A 22132-nucleotide genomic window follows, 5' to 3' on the forward strand; every position below is an offset into this window, starting at 1 on the left:
GAGTGATGTGCTCACACCGTCTAGTCCCCGTTGGCAGGCGAGCAGCTGAATTTTGGACCAGCTGGAGAGAGCGGAGCAGAGACTGGTCAATGCCAGTGTACAAGGAGTTGTTGTAGTTCAGTCTGGAAAAAATTAATGCATGGATCACTTGTTCCAATGCATGAGGAGGAAGAAAAGGCTCAACTTTACTGATTAGCCTCAAGTGATAAAAGCTGGACTGGACTACTGCACTGACCTGCTTGTCAAATTTAAAATGCCTGTCAAGATTTACCCCAAGATTTCTGATAAAAGGAGCGTCTGAAGGGTTCAGGGGGCCAACAGCACTGCAGCAACCTGTCAGCTGGTCGGTTTTACCAAAGACAAAAACCTCTGTCTTGCTTTCATTAAGGCAGAGGAAGTTCAGTTCCATCCATGATTTTATGTCTGCTAGGCATCTTTGTAGATTGTCCAGACATCTTTTAACTCATCCCGCCCTCCTGTGACACGGGCTGAAGATACTTGATTTTTGACATCTTTCCTTTCCTGTACCCTCATGTGTCTTTTTCTGGGCGATAAAGCGCCGTCCAGCGGCTGCTGCCCACCACATGAATTCCCCCCCCCGGGGATTAATAAAGTATATTTGATAGATTTGATTGATCCAGCTCCACTAGATTTTAAGGGCAGGTAGATCTGGACGTCATCTGCGTAGCAGTGGAACGAGACATTATGTTTTCTGAAAATGGACCCCACACTCTAAAAACACTTGGGTTATTTCTTTATTCTTTGATTATTCATGTTGGGTTATAATTCTGGGTTACCTTTTTGGAGGGTTACTCATTTACTCATTATTTAAGGTTTAAAATGATTTATTTTAGAATAATATTTCTGCCTGTTTTTATTCATAGTAATGTTAAAAAATTATGTTTCCAAAGTTTTAAAAATGTAGTTTTAGTGTGTTCAATACACACTATGCACACTTATCCTGTTCTAGGCCCCTGTGCGGTTGAGTTTGACACCCCTGGGTTAATGTGTCTTCCAGGAAGGTAGAAAAGTGCTTTATAAGCAGACGCCATTTACCACCATAAATCAGACGATGTCTTGGAGTGTTTACAAAGGCTGAGTGAATCAACAACAGAAACATAAATAGAAACAAATGGGAAGTTTTCAGTGCATCTTATTGTTTTTATTTTTGGTTCCTTATCTAGTTTGAATTCCTTTCAAAATATTCTATATGTTGGGTCTTCGTGTATTTATAACTGTATTTGCTAAATTTAGTGAGACAGAAAATTGTCTTTTGAAGTGTGTGGAAGAAGTTCAATAGTGTTCCTGTCAGCCAATCAGCTTTCAGATTCATTCTCTTCCTCCTTTGCTTTCATCCAATAGAATCACGTCTTCCAACAGACCGTAGCTTGGTTGCCATGGTTACCGCCAGAGCCTCTATGCTGTATACAGTCGATGGTAACATCCGGCAGACTCCGGAGTCTGTCAGCCAGATGGACGTGACCCCGGAACTCTCCCGGTCTGCATGAGCCCTTCAGACCGCTGCTCGGTCCGCCCGTCCGTCCATCGGTAGGTAGTGAAGAGCGCGAGCTCTGGAGAAACGACAGCTGGCGGGGAATTAATCGCGTTAGCCAATTAGCTTGCTAGCTAACGTTAGCACATGTAAATAATCCCCTGCTCCAAACTAATCCGCAAACGTAACCTTTGCTTTCGCTCCCCTCGATTTTCTTGAGGTGAAACGGAACCAGGTCACAAGGAAGAACCGGAGAGTCTGTGGGTTTTTCTGAGGAAGATGGAGCTCCACCTCAACAGAGTCGATTATGTTCAGGTAACGGCGCTGACCGGAATTGGATGGACCTGAGGCATCGTCAGTGAAGCTTAAACACAAACTCGTTAACATACTGTAACTGTTCAACCATTCACAGCGGATCCGGCCCTCCAGATCATTTTATGTTATTGTTATTAATGCCCTGATGTTTTTTTGTATTTTATTTTGAAGTTAATACTAGCTAATATTTCAGTTACATGCTAGCTGTTTTGAATAACCTCAGTTTTTTTAATTTGGCATTTGGCTCATCTTTCAGCTTCAGCCTTTCATCTATCAATTTCAGCATCTTCAACAGCCAAATTCAGCTTACAGCATTCACACTAGCATTATTGCAGGTAATGCTACATATCTAGTTCATAATTATGTTAAAACGTTATTGTTTCTAAGTTTTAAACACTTTGTTTTAGTGTTTGATAAATGTTTGTCCTGTTCAGCCCGCGATATACGGTATCATTTTGGATTTTGGCCCCCTGTGGGATTGAGTTTCACACCCTCGATTTACACAATCAACATAATTCCAGCAGATTCTGAAGGAAAATCCCATTAAATCAAAGCAAATAAACTCTGGAGTTCTGGTGTTAAAGGGTTCATGTTGGCTTCTGCATTTAAAGCTGCTGATGATTGTAAATCTAAACTGTGATGTTGTTTCCCCTTCAGGTTGGGGTGACATCTCAAAAATCTATGAGACTTCTTCCAGCTTTGGGGAAGAAAGCAACTCAAAAGGTAGAGCTTGTGTCAAAGAGCATTTCTACTCATTTGCAGACTCGTTGGTTATCTCCACGCTGAGGCTCCAGGCTCACATGTGGCTCTTGGTTCTCCATAGTGGCTCTCTGGCTGAAGTAAATTTAATGATTGAGGCCCTGAAGTTACTTAGTTAATGTTTATGGCTGAGGTGTTTGTAGAACACCCCTGCTGACATCACACTAAGTCTACTGTACTCTACTATTACTCTATGACTTTGCACAGATTTTAAACACTATCAAAACTTCTTTTTCTGTGTTTAAGGCACATATTTTATGCTGTACAACAATATTTAATGACTTTACAAAAGAAGCAAAGAACATATATATGTTTAATATACTATTTCTATTGAATCATGAAGCAATACCAGGATAACAGCAGTAGTAATAAGGGGAAAAGATGACAGTCAACCCTAGTAGTCCTAAGAAACAACAAGAGAAAATCCCATCCATCATGTGAGATAAGTCAATGTGGAACAGGAAGTCTTTTATTTTGAAAGGAAGTCATATGACCATCTGTCAAAAAAAAAGTGCTTTTTTGTGGATTCCTGTTTTTATTCCTACAAAAGAAGAAATATACTTTAAATCAAAAGTAACAGTTTCAAAGGGTGAAATGTGCTGTTGCAGCTCTAACCTGGTTTTGATCAGTGAGAAACTGGCCCGAATGGCTCTTTAGTGTAAACGCTTGAAGAACCCTGTTTTAGATGCTACATCTGGTTGGAAAAGAGTTTGTCGTTACTATGGATGAGAGTATTGCTGGTGGAATTTAAGTAACATCTGATGTTTTAGTAACATGGTCACTGATGTGTGATTTGACTCGTGAAGGACGTTTGTGTTGCAGGTGGCCATTGCTGATCATGATGGTATCCTGACATGTTTTGGGATGAAGAAGGGAGAGGCAGTGGTGAGTTTGAATTTCACTGACATTCACTTCTTGAGAAGAAAGTGTCCTGCTGTCAAGTAATGTGCCTCCCATCTCAGCCTGTGTTCAAAACACTCCCGGGCCAGAAGATCTCCAGAATGGACCTTGGAGGAGCTCCTGGGACTCCTCAGGAGAAGATCTTTGTCTGCTCGGGCTCTCAAGTCCGAGGGTACACCAAGAAAGGGAAACAGTTCCTCACCTTTGAAGCCAATCTAACTGAAAGTATCAATGCCATGTAAGAAACCCTCCGAGTATTATTATTATTTTGCTCCAGTTGATGAATTGTTCAGAATCGTGATAGTGGACTGTGAGCTTCAGTGATGCTGAAAATGTTCTGTTCCAGGTATGTCTCAGGCGCTGACCTTTTCGTATGTGCAAGTTACATTTACAACCACTACTGTGACTGCAAGGATCAGGACTACTTCCTGTCTGGAGACAAAATCAATGATATCACTTGTGTGTCCTCTGAGAAGCTCCCTCACCTCACTCCAGTCCTGGCTTGCCAAGATCGAGTTCTGAGGGTCTTGCAGGTAAGTTGAGCTGGTGTTGCTTCATTTTTTTCCTTTCAGTGAGTGGATCTCCTTCGGTCAGTTGGATGAAGCTCAATTTCTATCATTTTATTTGCATGTGACTGAAGGGCTCCACACTTGCCTATGATATTGAAGTCCCTGGTCCTCCATCTGTGCTGGAACTTTACAATAAAGATGCAGGCTAGTCACTTTGTTTGTCAGCTGAGTATCCAAAGAATATGATGACTTCAATCAGCTTTGCCATTCCATCTATTTTCTCTCAGGAGAGGAAGTCCTTTATGGAACGACAGATGGAAGACTAGGACTGGTTCAGATCGGTGAGCACTCTGCTGTGGCCAAGTGGGAAATTGATAATGACAAGAAAAAAGGAGGTAACTTGCTTTTGGATTGGTACAAACTATTGTAAATCATCAAGCTTCTTGAATTTCAGACACATTTCCAAGTGTAGATCAACAGAACAGGAATCCGCGTTTTCTTTCCTGTCAGGGATTCTCTGCGTTGACACGTTTGACATCATCGGAGACGGAGTGAATGACGTCCTGGTGGGCAGAGATGATGGCACGGTGCAGGTTTATGGCTTTGACAGTGCCAACGAGCCCACCTTACGATTTGAGCACGTACGTGCTTACCTGGAGAAATGACAATTATACATTCTTCTTTTGTTTTATTCATCTTTCTTTTTGATTTTAATTAACAGTTTGTATTTATGAACAGAATCTATTCTGCCAAGACTGCACAACTCTCTTCAGTTCAGATCAATTTATTTGTGAAGCATAAATTCATAACTTTAGTTGTCTGACTGTACAAAGAGCAAACAAGGGAAACTCTTGGATTTAAACTTGACATAAATGTAGTAATTGTTTCTCCTGATCAGAATGTCATGACCTTTGCTGAAGGGGAGAGCTTTCCTGTCTTCCTGGTCACAGGTTTTGTCTGAGAGTGTGACCTCCATCCAGGGAGGCTGTGTGGGGAGAGAGTCTTATGATGAGATCGTCACTGCAACTTATACAGGTTAGTAGAGATGTTTTCCCCAAACCTGACAAGGGGTTCCTCCACTGTCAGTTTCTCTAACCTCACAAAACATTCAGAATTCACAGGTTTTATTCCCTGTTAGTTGACAGAGGGCCACTGTAATGAAATGTGGAATCCTCTTCCAGGATGGGTGACTGGTCTGACCACGGAATCGCAAAAAACTGAGGCTGGTGCTGGAGAGGAGTTCAGGATGAGCAAAGAGACACAGTCTAAAGTGGAAGCACTGAGGTATGAGTTATCTAAAGCAGCAGCTGACCGGCAGTCCCTCCCGGGGGGGAGCCCCGCCCTTGCCTGACAGTAGCTGGGATAGGCTCCAGCAACATGTCAGCCTGAAAGGAATAAAGGGCTTCTGGAAAATGAAGGATGGTTGGCAGATGAAGTCGGATGTGGAATGGTATCTGTCCTCCTTTCAGAGCGGAGCTGGAGCAGCTGCAGGGGAAAGTCCTGCAGGGACGGGAGCAGTACCAGCAGACCACTCAGTCCAGCACAGCCGTCTCTGCTGTCCCTGTTTTCAACATCAATGACAAGTTCACTCTCTGCCAGGACGATGCCAGCTACAGCCTCCTGGAGGTCCAGACTGCCATTGATAATCTGCTGCTTCAGGTAAGCAGAAGATCAGTGGCTCTGAAAGTGATTACATAGAAAAACCTGCAGGGTGTAACTTTCAGCTTCCTCCCAGAGTGATGTTCCCATTGATCTGCTGGATGTGGACAAGAACTCTGCAGTTGTCAGTTTCAGTGAATGTGACCCAGAGGTGAGCTAAATGAGCTGCCTGCAGAAAGGCCACTAATCTGCTTTTAATTCTTTAATTGATTCTTTCAACTCCTTCTGCAGCAACCCAATGGTAACTTTCTCCTGGCCACATACAGATGTCAGGCCAACACTACCAGACTGGAGCTGAAGGTAAGCAGTAGAGCTGGGGGATTGCTGTGAGACTTCATGACACCTTATGAACTCTAAACATCTGTTTCTATCAGACTGCTTGACTATAGCTGGTTGTGTTGGTTTGTGGACTGGCTCTTTTTAGCTGAACTATCCCCGTGCAGTTTGCTAAAACATCTGTTTCCTTGTGCTGGTGTTTATAGTGGTTATTTCTGAAATCAACTGTTTTTAAGGTGAGATCTATTGAGGGACAGTATGGGACCCTGCAGGCTTACATTACCCCCAGGCTGCAACCCAAGACCTGTCAGGTCCGCCAGTACCAGATCAAGCCGCTGTCCCTTCACCAGAGGACCCACAGCATCGACCCGACCAGGTGACTGTCTGTGAGGATGGTTTTGTAGAAGAAACAAAGTATGCAGAGTGAAATGTGGTTTATAAATGTTAACTTACAGAGGTGTTTTTCAGGTCAACATTCATAAATATCTACACTGCTCACAAAAATTAAAGGAACACTTTTTTTATTGAGTCTGACGTGAATTAGAAAACAATTAGAAAACCCTCCAAACAGGACTGGTGTTACATGTGGAGGTCATTTCAAGTTTCTCCCTCTTGATCTTTTTTGGCTGGTTTTCCACTCGTGCTGATTTTGGCTTGATAATTATCTCTACTGGCAGTATGAGGAGATTCCTTAACCCTACAGAAGTTGAACAGGTTGTCCAACTTCTCCAGGATGGCACATCCACACGTGCTGCAGCAAGAAGGTTTAATGTGTCTCCCAGCACAATCTCCAGAACATGGAGGAGATTTCAGGAGACTGGTGGTTATTCTGGGAGAGCTGGACAGGGCCGTAGAAGGTCCTCAACCCCTCAGCAGGACCCATACCTGCTCCTTTGTGCAAGGCGGAACAGGCTGAGCACTGCTCGTGCCCTACAGAATGACCTCCAGAGGGCCACTGGTGTGAATGTCTCTACCCAAACAATCAGGAACAGACTTCATGAAGGTGGCCTGAGGGCCCCACATCCTCTGATTTTATGGTGTCTACACAGTTGAGCCTCTGTAGGCTGAAAACTTTTATTTCCATTAAAAGACTTGACATCCTTTTATACCTAAGACACTGCCCTGTCATTATTTGTATAGATATCCAACTTCATATTGAGATCTGATGGATCTAATGTGTTTCTTTAAAATGCTCCTTTCATTTTTGTGAGCAGTATATTTTATTCCTACCATACTGTAGGTCTGCGCTGTGCTCAGACCTTTATTAGGTCGGTTGTTGTTGCCGTGTGGTGCTCTTACTTCTACATATGTTTGGCAACACTGTTTCAGTCCAGTGACGTTGTCAAGGAGTTTAGATAAAAGCATTAATGCAGAACGCATGTCACTCAGTCGGCCTGTTTTTGTTTCTTTGTCTTATCCAGACCCATGAACCGTCTCAGCCTGGTGGGGCAGTTCAGTTTTGCAGAGATCCACTCCTGGGTGGTTTTCTGCTTGCCTGAGGTGCCTGATAAGACCCCCGCTGAAGACAGCATCACCTTCTATTTTCACAATACTTTTCTGGGCACACAGCTTGAAGCCACCTACTGGTAAATGTACTATAAACTCCCACGTTCTACACAATTCATGAAGGAAGAAAAGTTTTCTTTACAATCCTGTTTTAATATTGTGATTTTTACATAAACATTTCAGCTGAGCTTCACCTTCAAATGTCAGTAGCATCTGTGCTGTCAATCCTTTCTTTCAGCAAAGGCACGGCCCACTTCCATTCCGACAACATCTCCACTATTTCTATTCTAAGTGATGTTCTCTCTAAAGAAGCAACCAAAAAGAAGATCAATCTCAACATTTCCTACGGTTGGTGCATCACTTGTGTGTTCAGACATGCTTTTGCTAGACTGTAAAGCCAAGAAAAGAATTTGAAAGATGAATTTTTCTTTCAGATATCAATGATGACTCTGTGAGCCACACACTCAGAATGATTCATCCAAAGTTGGAGTTCCAGCTGCTGTTGGCTAAAAAGGTCCAGCTGGTTGACGCTCTGAGAGTAAGCGGTTGTTATGTTCCTCTGCACACACCAATGACAGATTCACTTCAGATGTCAGACTGTAAACAGTACAGTGCATCTGCAACTACAGAGGAGGAAAAGGGTATTTGATTCAGTCATGATTTTGTAGGTTTGAACTAGGGCTGCCACGATTATTCGATTAGTCGCGACTACGTCGACTATTAGAATAGTCGACAACTATTTTGGTCGTCGAAGCGTCGTTTTTTGTTTGTTTTCCTTGTTTTGATCTCAAAACTACGGTGCGCGCTTTCTAATGCCGGGTCTGCCATTCTCTTCACACATTAGCAGTGGTGCTAATGCGGTTAGCAGTGATGTTAATGGGTAGGCTGGAGTATCAACAAAAATACAACAACACGCTAACGGAACTCGAAAATGTGGGAAACAAGAAAAATAAAAGAGGAAAATTGTCCAATGTCATTTCTTTAAGGCAGAACTTGTGTTCCACGAGATGACTATGGCGGTGCATGAAGATGAAGCATGTTGAGACTGAGTTTGATCACGTTGAACAGAGAGCCTCGTCTAGCTATGCTAACATCGGCGCTAACACAGCTAGCTCTGCTGCGGCAGTTTTCCGGGTTTAAATGGATCGTGTTCGGCTGTCATTAATGTGCTGTTTGGAGATGAACCAGAAGATCTGCAGCAGATCCATGTCTACGGCGCTTCTGTCTGCATGGTGAACGTTTCATAATCTGCGCTCTTCTAACCAAACGCAGCGAGGACGGCGCGGGTTATGAGTTTAGACTGGAAATAAACCGCTCGTCCAAGGCTTCATTCATATTCTGTGCCGCAATCTCGTCATTCGGTTCGAAGAGCGGATTATGAAACATTCACCACGCAGACAGAGAGGCTGTGTGTCGGTACGGATCTGCCGCGGAGTTGTGGAGCGATGTGCGAGTCCCAGAAGTGAAGTAGCTCGTCTAAAAGTCCAGAGATAAGTTTACAAGTGTAGCATTACATTAGCGGAATAAGCATACGATTAAATTTAACTTAAAGTCACAAAAACGACAACAAACAGCAAAGCAACCACTACATTAAAGAAGTAGCACAGATTTAAGGGCAGTCCACCAAACTGAAAAATATGATTACATTTTGTTCTGCACATGTGCAGTAGATGTAGGTAGTGAAATAATGAAAGAACTGATGTACATTCTAACATCCCCTGCTATTCTCCCTTTTTGAAAATATACATTTACACTTTTTTAAAGATGTAATGTCTTAAAGCTCTTTGTTTATCTGGGCATCCTGAGGTTTTGTATGTATAGGAATATCTTGAGTTCAAAGACTTCATTAGTGTTTTGCTTAAATGGGCCCCAGTGAGCAAATATTTTGAGTGTGTTTATATCTACTAATAGCTTTTGAAATACTTTACACATGTTTTATTAAATATACATATTAAAGCTTTAAAAAATACTTGCAGGCTTTTATTAAGTTTTCTGTAGTTGATTCAGATGATCTCATTTGATTTAAGTTTCGTCTTAATGCCGGAAACAAATTAAGGAGAAAACCTGCATGATTCATTAAAGGCTTAATAAACTATTGTCTTTATTTTTAGTTAGCATATAGCTTATACACTTCAAGTTTAAAGCTAATTATGGTTAAGATGAGTGTTTTACATCCAGTCGCCGGACGAACCGATTAGTCGACTAATCGAAAAAAATAATCGGAGATTAGTCGACTATTGAAATAATCCTTTGTGGCAGCCCTAATTTGAACAGAGAAAAAGAAATAGACATTCTGTCATCTTAATGAGAGATTCATTTGAACAGAGAGAGATAGAAAATCAAGAAATAAATGTATTTGCATGCATTGAGGGTAAAAAGTAGGTCTGTGGTTCATTGCTTCGGTGGCGATCCGATTCGATTCACGTATCAAATCACGATTCTAACTTTTTAATATGTTTATTACAATGTGTATGTCTATTTACTGGATGGATGAAAATTGAAATTATTTGTATTTAATCATCATTTATACATTTATTTAGAACAGGAGATCAGAATGAACAAAACTGATAAAAAAAACACAAAGATTCAGATGGAAAGACATTTTGTTTGTCATTTTAAACTTTTTTTTTAATCAATCTTCTGGTTCAGCAGTAACATAAACAACATAAACATGATAAAAATCACTGCTGTTTTGGATCATTTAACAGCAAAACCTGAAAATGTTCTCCACAGTTTTCTATCTTCAAAGTTCTTTAATATTTTATGTTCTAATTATCACATATTGGTGCAGAGCTCCTATGAAAAGTCTTTTTTTCGCAGCAGAATCAGCTGATTCACTTTGATGACATCCGCCTTTCAGCAGCGCGAGGCTGTTTCTTCAGAATAAGATGGAGTTTCGTTAATTGCGTCAAATGTTGAAGAGTTATCATAATCAAAAGAATGTAAACAGTGGAGCTAATGCTCTGATGTTAAACCTAATTCATTGTTTCAGAAGTTATGCCTGTGAGCGGAACTTCAGTTTCAGTTTCTGAACAGAAAAAAGCTCTCGCTAGTTTTACTTTGAAAACCGGAAGCTTCATCGTCACGAAGGTGTGTTTACTTCCGTTGGCGGTACCGCGGCTCTTTGTTTTAGTTCGTAAACTTAAAATCCTACATTAATCTGCCTTTCAGATCAAAAATACATCGTCCCCAATTGATATTTTGATCATATTTTACTAAAATTGACTACATTTATAAAGATCGTGAATCAACCATCTTGAATGTCGCGAATATCCGTACTCAAATTTTCGGGAGCAGATCGCGAATACCCGAGCACCCGGATACTCAATAAACCCCTTGTAAAAAGTATATAAAATGACAATATACATAATGATGATGTATATGGTTCCTACAATAAAGGATGTTTTATTTCTATTTTCTGGAGCATTTACATGAAAATCTACAATGAGCCTGCAGGAAAACCCCAGCAGCTCCTTCTTTGTAAAGCTTTGATGTTCAGCTTCTGTATATTCACTCCACCCACATCTCTTCTTTGATTGTCAGGAGCTTCAGGTTCATGAGGGGAACGCCAATTTTCTGATTCCAGAGTATCGAAGCATCTTGGATGAATCTGCCAATCTTCTTGAGGAATACAAGAAGCAACCAGCACATCTGGAGAGGCTTTATGGTGCGCTGCAGAAGTCATATTTAACTCAAATGTAGCTGATCCTCTGACGTTCATTTCTATTTTAAATATTTGCTTTTCCTGTAGGAATGATCACCGACCTCTTCATTGACAAATTCAAGTTCAAAGGCCAGAATGTGAAAACAAAGGTGTCCTCTCTGCTGGAGATTCTGGACAACTATGATCTAAATTCTCTGTTAGAATTTTTCCAAGATGTTTGAAGTCAAATGAAATAAAATCCATTCATCTCTGTTCTGCTCCTGCATTGTTAGATGCTGTGTCTTTATGGAATGCCAGTTATAGTTGATGTCATGATGCCATGCTGTTTTCAGAAGCAGTCGCTTTTACACCGGCAATTCTTTATGCCTAAACTGAGACGTTATACTTTCCTCCAGGTAGTTTCCAAAATGATACAGACTTATTTATCAAGAACATTTCACAGGTTCATAGACATAAATAAAACTAAATGAACCACATTTTTATATGAACATTTATTCAAGCATTTTATGTCAAATGAAAAGGTAACAGTGAGAAGGTGTCATGATTTGTTCAACACTTTAACACCTGAGGTGTCACCGGTGACACTTAATCACAAAATCTTTAACACATTTTCCTCATTCAAAATCTAATTACATTGATCGTGTGTATGGTTGAAAAGTTATAGTAAATCAGAGAACATAAATACTGGAGCCCCGGCGTTAAAGGGTTAAGATGCAGACCATATTAAATTGTGTAAAAACGATTTGTCCTGTTTCTCACTGTTCAATTCCCATTTATCAATATTCTTCACCATATTCTTCTTTAGGGGCTGCACGGTGCCGCAGTGGTTAGCGCTCTTGCCTCACAGCGAGAAGGCCCCAGTTCAAATCCCGGCTGGGACCTTTCTGTGTGGAGTTTGCATGTTCTCCCCGTGCATGCGTGGGTTTTCACCGGGGACTCCGGCTTCCTCCCACCGTCCAAAAACATGCTTCATAGGTTAATTGGTGACTCTAAATTGCCCCTAGGTGTGAATGTGAGAGTGTATGTGTGTGATTGAGGCCCTGAGACAGACTGGCGACCTGTCCAGGGTGTACCCCGCCTTCGCCCATCAGCAGCCGGGATAGGCTCCGGCACCCCCACGACCCCGAAAGGGACGAAGCGGTCAAGAAGATGAATGGATGGATGGATATTCTTCTTTATTATTATTGTTATAAATAAACCTGATAACCAACAGACTTTATGTGAACCAGCTAATACAGTTCATTACATTCATATTCAAATGAATCCTGATCCACTACAGACAAATGTGCTCAACATTAACAACTGAATCTGATCCAGACAATTCAGAAAGTGTAGTTTTATTTCAGTTTAGTAAACAAAAAGGAAAAAAAAACACACAAGAGTTTGAGACAGCTACAAGGAATCTATATTGGGAGTTTCTTCGTTTTTAACCCTAGAGAACTATCACCGGGGGATTTTCACCCAAGCAAAAGCATTGACATGATATGTAGTATTTTTCTGAGAGCGGTGGGTCTCTGTGTGCAGTTTTACATGCCCCGGACTGGGTGGATTAAAGACCATTCTCCAGTATCATTATTTTATTTTAGAATTTTTTTCTTCTCATTTTTAAAGTAATTTTCAAGCATATGTGTAGGATATTCCTATGTTTTTATTTTATTTTTTTTCCTTTGTCTTACATAAAGTTCAAAATGAAAGAAAACTACTGTAATTTATCATGTGTATTTTAAACTATGTTTTTATGACAAATACTGTTTATTAGGTAAAAATTACCTGGCAAGAGTGATGGTGTAACTTTTATAGGATTAAACTAAGGCATTGTTGAAGCCATTTTAGTTTGTGGACAGCTCTAACACCAGAGGACTGTCGTCCCTCTGGGCTCAGCAGACTCTTTGTCCTGCAGACTCTCGGTTCTAACCGGTTTTCAATTTGCAATCAAGACATTTGAGCCATCGCGGCTCCAGTAGTTTTATGGCGTCATCATCTGTAAGCTCTGTGATTGGCTCGTTCAATCCTCGCGGGCTACTTGAACTGAGAGAAAGCAGGTTCCGTTTCTCCATGGCTGTGTTGTAGTTGTTCGTGTTCCGCTCGGTTCGGTTCGGTTCGGTTGTGGTTGATCGAAGATGGACTCGTAGCTAGTTTTCGTCCCGCGGATTGTGATCAGTCTCCCGCCACAGCTCTCGTTGCCATCTCAACTGTTTTGTTTTAGTTTCTTAAAGTTTCTCCAGCCGAACTTCAGCAACTGCTGCTCTAGCAGTCGGAACCCGAACCTTCGGCCGAACTCCTCTCTCCTACGACAGCGGGTTCCTGCAGCGGAGCGGTGAGCATGTCTGCAGCCGGCAGGAGCGCGGCCCCCGGCCTCCACAACCAGGAGAACATGCTGTCCAGGCTGAGAGGCGCCATCAAAGCCCGGCCTGCAGCCAACGAGAACCAGGAGAACCTTCCCCCCAAACAGGCCGCCGGCAGAACCGTCTTGGGAGCTCTACAGAACAAGCAGCGGAACCAAACCCAGAACCTCCGCGGCGGGAAGCAGGTACCGCGCTGCCCGGCCTGCTCCGCGGCGGGAGCCACGCTGGGTAATCCGGCTGTGGCTGCTCCCTCCCGGTGATCACGAGACCTTCAGAGCGACTAGATAACATTTCTCCTCAAATCTGCTTCTTAAGATGCTGCTGCTGGTTCCGTCTGTGCGCCATTTTGGCTTCACTCCTTATTTACTCACCAGCAGTTCGTTCCAGTGTAGAACTGGTTTGTGTAGAACCATCTGAGTGTTACCACTGTGTTCTGAACTCCAACTGCTCTCTTGCTTGTGTTTATGGGCCTGTTTCATCTGAACTCTGTTCTGTTTTGTCCTGCAGGAGTGTGCACAGCCCTCATCCTCTAAAGCTGAGGATTTTGGGAAAAACTTCTTTGAAAAGCCGCCTGCCAAGCAGCCGGCCTTCCAGATCCACGTGGATGAACCTGATGGAGCCTGCACCAAGAAACCTGTGGCTGAGGCGGTCAGAGCCAAGGCCGCAGTCCAACGCTCTCCTGTGGCCGTCTGCAGCGCCGTGACGTGCCGACAGCCTCTGGCGGCCATCAATGTCCCGTCAGTTTTGGATGCCAGCTTTGGTGAGTTGCTGTATAATGTATGTAACTTAAGTGTCAAAGTGACGCGCTGCAATCTGAGCACTAAACCCGGCTTTCAGATTCTCCCATGGACATGTCATTAGTCGAGGCAGACGAGAAACAAGTTAATGTCAACGAAGTCCCGGAATATGCAACGGAAATTCATTCGTACCTGAGGGAAATGGAGGTGAGAAGCTCTCTTTTCTTCTTTGTTCCTCTTGAAACATTTCTGCTGTGACAATCTGCCATTTTCTTGTTTCAGGTGAAAACCAGACCAAAGGCAGGCTACATGAAGAAGCAGCCGGACATCACAAACAGCATGAGGGCTATTCTGGTAGACTGGCTGGTGGAGGTTGGAGAAGAGTACAAGCTCCACAATGAAACACTTTATCTGGCAGTGAACTACATCGATCGCTTCCTCTCATCGATGTCTGTCCTGAGGGGCAAACTCCAGCTTGTTGGGACTGCTGCCATGCTGCTGGCTTCGTATGTGCCGATTACTCCCGCCCCATGAAACGGGAATTCTTGTTCAGTTTGAAAAGGTGTGATGACTTTTTGTGTGCAGGAAATTCGAAGAGATTTACCCTCCTGAGGTGGCAGAGTTCGTCTACATCACAGATGACACTTACACCAAGAAGCAAGTGTTGAGAATGGAGCATCTAGTGCTCAAAGTGCTCTCATTTGATCTGGCTGCACCAACAATAAACCAGTTTCTTACTCAGTACTTCTGCCACCACACGGTCAACAAACAGGTGGAAAGCTTGGCAATGGTGAGTGTTTGTTTGTTCTGTTTTGGTTTACTGAACATGCACTGAAAGTGCAGCTTGATCTGTCCTCAGTACCTCGGGGAGTTGAGTTTGGTAGATTCGGACCCCTTCTTGAAATACCTGCCATCTCAGACGGCGGCTGCAGCCTACATCCTCGCCAACAACACGGTGACCGGAGCTTCCTGGGTGAGGAGTTTTTACTCGACAGAGCAATGTGTCATTTTCCTCACACTTGAGTTGAGAAATATTCCTCCTAGCAATGACAACTTGGCTTTCTTCCACACTTGACTTTATTTTTTACCTCTTATGGGTTGTATGGTTGTTCTGTCATAAATGTTTGTGGAAATACAAATTTGGTTCATGCTGACGTTTGTCTGGTCTGCTCCTAGCCTAAATCCTTGGCAGAGATGACGGGCTACATGCTGGCAGATCTGATGCCATGCATAGAAGACCTCCACAAGATGTACCTGAACGCCACTCAGCACGCCCAGCAGTCTGTCCGTGAGAAGTACAAGTCCTCCAAGTGAGTCATACCTCATAGTAATTATGGATATTTGTCAAATCACCTCAAACACAGTCTGGCTGTTGGGTCCCAACTGGTCCACATGCTTGCATCCCAAACCCTCAAAATTAATGACTAAAAGGGCTCGGTGTTGCTCTAAATGTGACTTTCAGGTTTAAGGTGACATAAGGCTGAAAAGCTGCATGTAAACAGTTTGCTCCAGAATCCAGCGACTCACATTTTATGGTTGAAGCTACACTCATTTGGCCCGTTTCAGTCACTTCCTTTTACTGCCACTTCAGAGACGCTGCAGGACAGAAACTTTCTTCCCCTCCAGTTGGTGCAGATTCTTCTCTTCATGATAGAAATCACTGAATCTGTTTTGCTTCAAGACTTAAACTTTCCCATGTTTAAGAGTTTCCTGTTCAGAAATGAACAGACTTTACACCTGAGAATGTGGTGAATGAATCCTGACCTTTTGCTTTTCTCTACAGATACCTTGAAGTCTCCACTATGGCTGTGCCCTCCAAGCTGCTGCTGAAGTGACCTGCGTGTTGATGTGCTGTCTGTCTTTTTAATCATTTTTTGTAAATGACGTAGCGGTTTTAGACGGCATGTTCTGCTCCTTTTGGAGTTGTTTTTTGTTTTTTCATTTTAAAGAGGTTTTAATATTTTTATATTTCTAGTCTCAGCATTTACGCCATGTACAACAAGATTATCTAATCAATGGCTTTTAGTGTCAGTCTTTACTCGGTGCTGCTTGGATATGCAGTCTAAATGATCTGCAAATGTTTCAACCTAAAGATGCCGGCAGTGTTTTCATCTTTTCAGAGGGACTGCCTGATGTGATGCAGATTAAAGAGTGACTCTATGATCCGTGTCCCATCTCATTATTGACTGGCTTGTTTTGAAGACTGCACACATGAGGGCAGCAAAGACCTACTGTTGGATTTTAAATTTCTTTCCACTGTTTATTTTCCCCATTCGTTTCAACTTTACTGTTGTAGATCCATTGACTGTAGTATTTCACTTTCAGCTTATCCCTTTCGGGGTCTCCACAGCGTAACAGCACCCACTGTTTCCCATCAGTGATTTGTCAGAGTTTTTATGCCGGATGCCCTTCCTGACACAACCCTGTACTTGAGGGGCACAGGGACCCAGTTAGGCAGCAGCATCAAGGGTCTTGTCGATCGGTGGACAATCCTGGGAATCGAACCCAGGACTCCTGAGTGCCAGCCCTTTACCTAGACCACTGAGCCACCCAGCCGCTAGATCCATTGACTGTCTAGGTTTTTTATTTTTTTTAAAAACCCCCTGGCTTTAAAAAGCCAACATGCCAGATTTTTATAAAGAAATAATCAGCTATTGGTGGGGGTGAAAATTCTTGTTCTAATATCTTAACATTTTGTAAGTTATAAATTGACCAGAAGTCTCAGTGAAAGCATGCCCCCACCTTGAACATTTTGACTTTCTTCTGAGCTGTGTTCAGTTGAAGGGGTGTGGGCATTGAGCAAGCTCACTCACGATAGACAGTTGTCATAGAAACGTTGAGTCGATCACTGTCAACCGGCTCCAACATGGCGATGTGTTTTATAGAAAAATAAAAAGGTGACTAATTGGCTTCATTCTGCTGGAGCTGGCAGGAATGTGTTTGAGATGACAGCGCCTCGTCTGCAGGTGAGAAAAGAACTGCAGCGAGAATGACGAGAACAAGAAGTCTGGGTTCTTAACATTTGAGTTTTAATGTCTCACCCTTGTAGTTTAACCTGCATTATTATGGGTTTATATTTTAAACATCTGTCTGACAACAGATGAAACATTGCCTCTGGGTTAATTTAATATGCACGGTCCCAGAGAAATGAATTAAAATGAACTAAGACAATGACAGGATTGTGTGGTCCAGTTCGGCCTTCTGACCCAGAGGCTTAAATTCTCCTCCGACACAGAATTTGGGTTCATTTGTACAATAGAAACATCTGGGGCTGATTAAGATGGTAGAATTAAGATGATGCTGCTCTAAATGCACATTGGACAGGGAGGCAATAAAGCTGTCCTGGAATTGTCTCAAACACATTTGGATCTGTCACACGGGAAAAATTTGAGACAATCTTGAAAATGAACAATAAATGTTCAGAGTTCTGAATCTGGGAAGGAACGGGGACTGGCATTTTCTGCCTCTCCGGATATTTGATTTATTGTTAAGGGAAAACTCCAGGCAGCCAATAGGAAAGAAGGCATCTCATTCTCCCCCCTCACTGTGAACATGGAGGCTGGCTTTGTGTGAGGCGCCTGACAGAGGGAGAAGCAGCTCGGCTGCTGAATCGCTTTTCCTTCAGAGAGATTGACCGGCTAGCAAGCTATCAACAGGTTTTCCCTCCTGCTGAAGGCTGGTTCTTGTGATGGGGGTGTAACCATGGTTCCGGATGGACTTCTTTGACAGCAGGATGGATGCTTGCACCATGCTTCCAGCAGCGACATCACGTCGGTCCAACCCTCTGGGGAGATTCAAGTGTGGATAAAGACTCGAAGGGTGGCCAAAGCAGGCTGAAACACATGCCTGCCCCCAAAAAATTTCTGGTGGCGTCCACCTCGCTGCCTCTGGCTCTGGGCTGGGGCTGGAACCTGAGCCTCTACCTGGGGATGCTCTTGGGACTCCTGATTCTGCTGGTGCTTCTGCTCTGGATGCTTCTAAAACAGCTCAGAAACTCCCTGGCAAAGTCGGTGCTGCAGCCTGCTCGCTCCATGAGACAGCCTCACTCTGATCGGAGGCTGCAGCGGGCGTTGTGAGACACGGACAGATGTGGCAAACACTGGAGCTGAACACAGAGCTTGAATGTACCCTTGCAGATCAATGTAAGGAAGAATGCGGTTGTTGCCTCAGAAAATCTGAGCGTGTGTCCTCACTGCCTTTTCTTCTTACTGCTTCATGTGTGCCTACAGTATCACGCGTGTTTGTTGGAAAGTATGAAACTCTGTCTACCAGCTGTTTTCTTGTCAGTGACAATAAAGCTAACCTTAAGAAAAAGCTATCTCTTTTCATCTCAGCAATGAATTCACACAAGCGACCTCTCCTGTCACCGTAAAAGCATAAGCCAGTGTTAAATCTGCATCTTGATTCATGGTGATTAAAGCAATGCATCAAGCAGGCAATTTGCACTCCTCTCATCTCATTGGTGAATTGGCTGGGGTGACATTGAGGCTTTCTGCTAATGAAATTAATGAAAGCCTGGCTGCCATTAGCTTTTTAAAACCCCGTGTATGTCAGCGGACAGGCTGAATGAGAACATCAACAGCAGATGCTGTGCCATGTCCAGGTGCCAACAGACCTGCATTTGTTCCATTTTGATGGATGCAAATGTATTTCCTCACATCTTCAAGCTCAACTCAATCCCTCTAAAGTGAGGGAACAAATGTTTTGATTTCAAAATCTGTAGGGAATCACTGCAAAAGGAAAGAATCCAAATTTTCCATCTGCAGTTCTTCCACAATGTGACAAGCTCAAGCACGTAACACTTTAGGACGGTTTTCAACAATGTTTGGAACAGACATGTTGACTTCAGAGGCACTTGTGTCCTCGCATTAACAAAGAGAAAAATACTGGTTGCAATAAAACAAGTCAGGATAAAAAAACATGACATGTGTGGCAGAATTAGCCTCATTTAAGTCTTGAAGGAAAGCAAACATTTGCATGTTCTCCTCAGGAGTTTTAATGGTTTGTCTACAAACACTTAATCTGTTAGCTGTTTTCACCACAGGAACCCTTCAGGGATTCTTTTTCCACAGGTTCACACTTGGGTTATTTCAAAGCAACAACAGTCTGCTTATCTGCTGCCTTCAGCACCAAAGTTGCAGATTAAAGATGCCAGCAGCGTCTGCAGATCTCACCCGTGCATGTTTTCCTCTAGCTTTATTCTTCTTACAAACTGCTTCCTGGCGTTACATGAGCAGCCTCACAATCCTCCCCGATGAAAAACACCAGACTATTGATTTAAAATTATGTGCTGAATATTTTATGTTGGATTCCAGACATGAATGTGCTGGAGCAGTGCTCGTCCTGTTGAAAAGAAAAACAGACTGAAGTCGACAAACATAAAACTGAAGGCAACAATGACATTCTGAATTTGCTGAATAAGTTTGGTTTTCAGAATAAAGTTCTGCTTGAGAGGAGGTCAATTTGATATAAGTCACAAATATGCCCTCTGTTTAAAACTTGAGCTGTGTTTTGTGGCTGTGAAACCACCTGAACAGAAAACAGCAAACAATTGTTAAACGAGCAACTCACCGTTTCATAGTTTAGTGAGTGTCTTTGTGTAAAGGCAAAAGGCAGAAAGTTCAGGAGGATAAGGTCGCCTGGAACCGGCTGCAGGTAGAAGCTGACACAGGACTGAGGCGGCGGCAGGGCGGCGAGCGCTTCTCTCTAACTGTAGAATAACAATCATGAACATGACACTGCAGCAGCAACACCATGACATTCTCCTTCAGTTTCTGCTTTTAATAACAAAGGAACTTTAAAAAAATCCCTCCTAATAAGTAGACTAGACTGAGAAAGGAGAGTAATCTATTTTCTCCTGCAGAGTTAATAGAAGATCTGCAGTCCCTCTCCAGGGCCAGAGCTTAGTGTGAGTCACATGGAAGAAAATAAATAATTGACTGTACTAAAGCTGATGCCACTAGATCATATTGTGCAGCAGCAACTAACAATCTCTGGTAATATTTGAGATACCTGAAATGATTGAAGATCTATAAACGTAGAAGCATTTCCATCCTAGTTGGAAAACTGTGAGAATAACTGGTACCTGAGTGCTGAGCGGTCATTTCACATTATTCAAGTGTACAGATTTATTTGAGACCATGTTGGACTCATCCTGTGGAAGTGGATAAAAGACTGTCTATGTGCTTGGACGGTCTCCGGAACAGCAAAGGTGAATGTGCCGGATAATGGACACCACTGCACATCCTCTGCCCTCTAAGCCAAAGATAACTGCAAAAACAACGAACACGACAACAGCTCAGGACTGCTTTGTTTCTGCAATTCACACAGAATACAAGATCCAACAGTAATGCACAACAAGGCACAGTCTCCAGCATGAACGCGAGTCCTTCAGTCAATAATGTTTTTGATGGAGTACATGCCAAAGTCTAGCTGACTTCAATGCATCCTGGAAACACTCGAAATCAGAACAAGGCTATCAATCTTTTTTCTTTGACTTCACGTGCCGAGCTTAGCTCAAAGGCTGTAACCCAAAACCACAGTCTTTTGTTGTTTTCCTGCTAGCACAAGGGCTGCAACATGAACCCCACAGTGCAGAAGCTGCCACACCATAATTGCTGCTATTATTGACTTCTGACAGGAGATTCCAAACTGTCTTTGTGGTCCTTGAATCTGGCTCTTCTAAACAGTTGGTGTCACTGGGCCGTTACTTTCATCGCATGAATGAATGATACCCTCTCTATTGCGTGTGAACATGCATGCAATTACTATTCAAAAAATGGTTTATTTCAATGCTCTCTGGTCTCATCTTTACCGAAACCCTTTTCTGTACATGAACAACAACTGGAGCTCAGTCTGCAGTTCCACTGCTGATGAAGACTTGCAGAGTTTTCAAGTTAGACCCATTCCAATGTCTTTACAGACAGTTATAGGACTCATGTTAAAGGTCAATTATCATGTTTTTAATGGATTTTAATGTTTTTCATTTGATTTGAGTGTACAACATCCCATATCCAGAGGGGCTGTTTTGTTACCTGACAAACACGAGAACACATTTTTACACAATGACCCTCAAATGTTGTAGTGTTTGTGGATCGTAAAAATATAACTTAAAAAAATGTGTTTTAGAACATTTAATGAAGTCATTTTTGTATATTCTGTTCTTTTAGCACAACAAATGTTGCAACATTTTGTCTTTTTTATATTTCAACTTCGTTTTATTTGATGGACCTCATGAATTGTATGAGATTTATTTACTGCGGTACTTCATAGGTTTATTTGTATTTGTGTAGAAACATTTTTTTCATTTATTTTATGACTTTTATTGGTTTTGTAGTTTTGATTATGTTGGTATCATATTTATTTCATTTTATGGACAACTCCAGTGTTTTTTTTAACCCACAAAGGTTAAAGGAGGGCCAAATTCTGTCTCTTTCAAACTTGACAATTTTGTTTGAACCTTCTGTGTTTCATTGTGATGTTTGTTTATGTGTATGCTTGTGCACATACATTTCCCCACCAATGTGTTTTGCATGAGAGACAGCAAAAGACCATGGGAGATGTACCGAGGACAGGCTTCCCCATACCTGGAGTAATGAGTTACATGAGGTCAATATAAAAACAAACAATCAAACACTTCTGGGGTGCATTCACTGCTTTACCTTTCTTTTCTATTACAGTTTGATTCCCCCATAATACTAAAAAAGGCTGTAAACGAAACAATAAAGTACTTTTTAACATTTATGTTTGTATTAAAGATGTAAATGATCGAATTAGCATGTTAAATTTATTGTTTGTCTGAGGTACTTGTTTTATTTACCTTTGAACAAGTGCAGACTGATATCATTTTTAGGTAAGATCATTGAAAAAGCTGTTTTCCATCAGTTAAATGAATTCCTAATAAATAACAACTGCTATGATGTCTTCCAGTCCGGCTTCAGACAGAACCACAGCACTGAAACGGCTCTGAC

General features: G+C 42.3%; 2 protein-coding genes across 3 annotated transcripts; both read left to right on the top strand.

Annotated features, from left to right (window-relative positions):
- The first annotated feature begins 1386 nt into the window (after window positions 1-1386).
- bbs7 (Bardet-Biedl syndrome 7) lies at window positions 1387-11351 on the top strand. 2 transcript variants are annotated; one of them, XM_024270699.2, is made up of 20 exons: window positions 1387-1548; window positions 1711-1807; window positions 2465-2530; window positions 3389-3451; window positions 3529-3704; window positions 3813-3999; window positions 4107-4179; window positions 4263-4370; window positions 4486-4616; window positions 4926-5010; window positions 5157-5259; window positions 5445-5634; window positions 5711-5785; window positions 5866-5934; window positions 6147-6286; window positions 7332-7496; window positions 7655-7764; window positions 7851-7954; window positions 10960-11083; window positions 11168-11351. In XM_024270699.2, exons 1-20 carry the CDS (start codon window positions 1505-1507, stop codon window positions 11299-11301), a joined length of 2244 nt encoding a protein of 747 aa, XP_024126467.1. In that variant the 5' UTR covers window positions 1387-1504; the 3' UTR covers window positions 11302-11351. The 2 variants fall into 2 exon arrangements, with proteins under 2 accessions (XP_024126467.1, XP_024126468.1); XM_024270700.2 differs by having other exon boundaries at window positions 1409-1552; window positions 1713-1807.
- Window positions 11352-13094: 1743 nt separating this feature from the next.
- On the top strand, window positions 13095-16327 carry ccna2 (cyclin A2). The gene is made up of 8 exons (XM_024270893.2): window positions 13095-13610; window positions 13933-14185; window positions 14263-14369; window positions 14445-14668; window positions 14748-14952; window positions 15022-15135; window positions 15339-15472; window positions 15946-16327. Exons 1-8 carry the CDS (start codon window positions 13404-13406, stop codon window positions 15995-15997), a joined length of 1296 nt encoding a protein of 431 aa, XP_024126661.1. The 5' UTR covers window positions 13095-13403; the 3' UTR covers window positions 15998-16327.
- The last annotated feature ends 5805 nt before the right edge of the window (window positions 16328-22132 follow it).

Source organism: Oryzias melastigma, linkage group LG2 (assembly GCF_002922805.2).
Source record: "Oryzias melastigma strain HK-1 linkage group LG2, ASM292280v2, whole genome shotgun sequence".
NCBI lineage: Eukaryota > Metazoa > Chordata > Actinopteri > Beloniformes > Adrianichthyidae > Oryzias > Oryzias melastigma.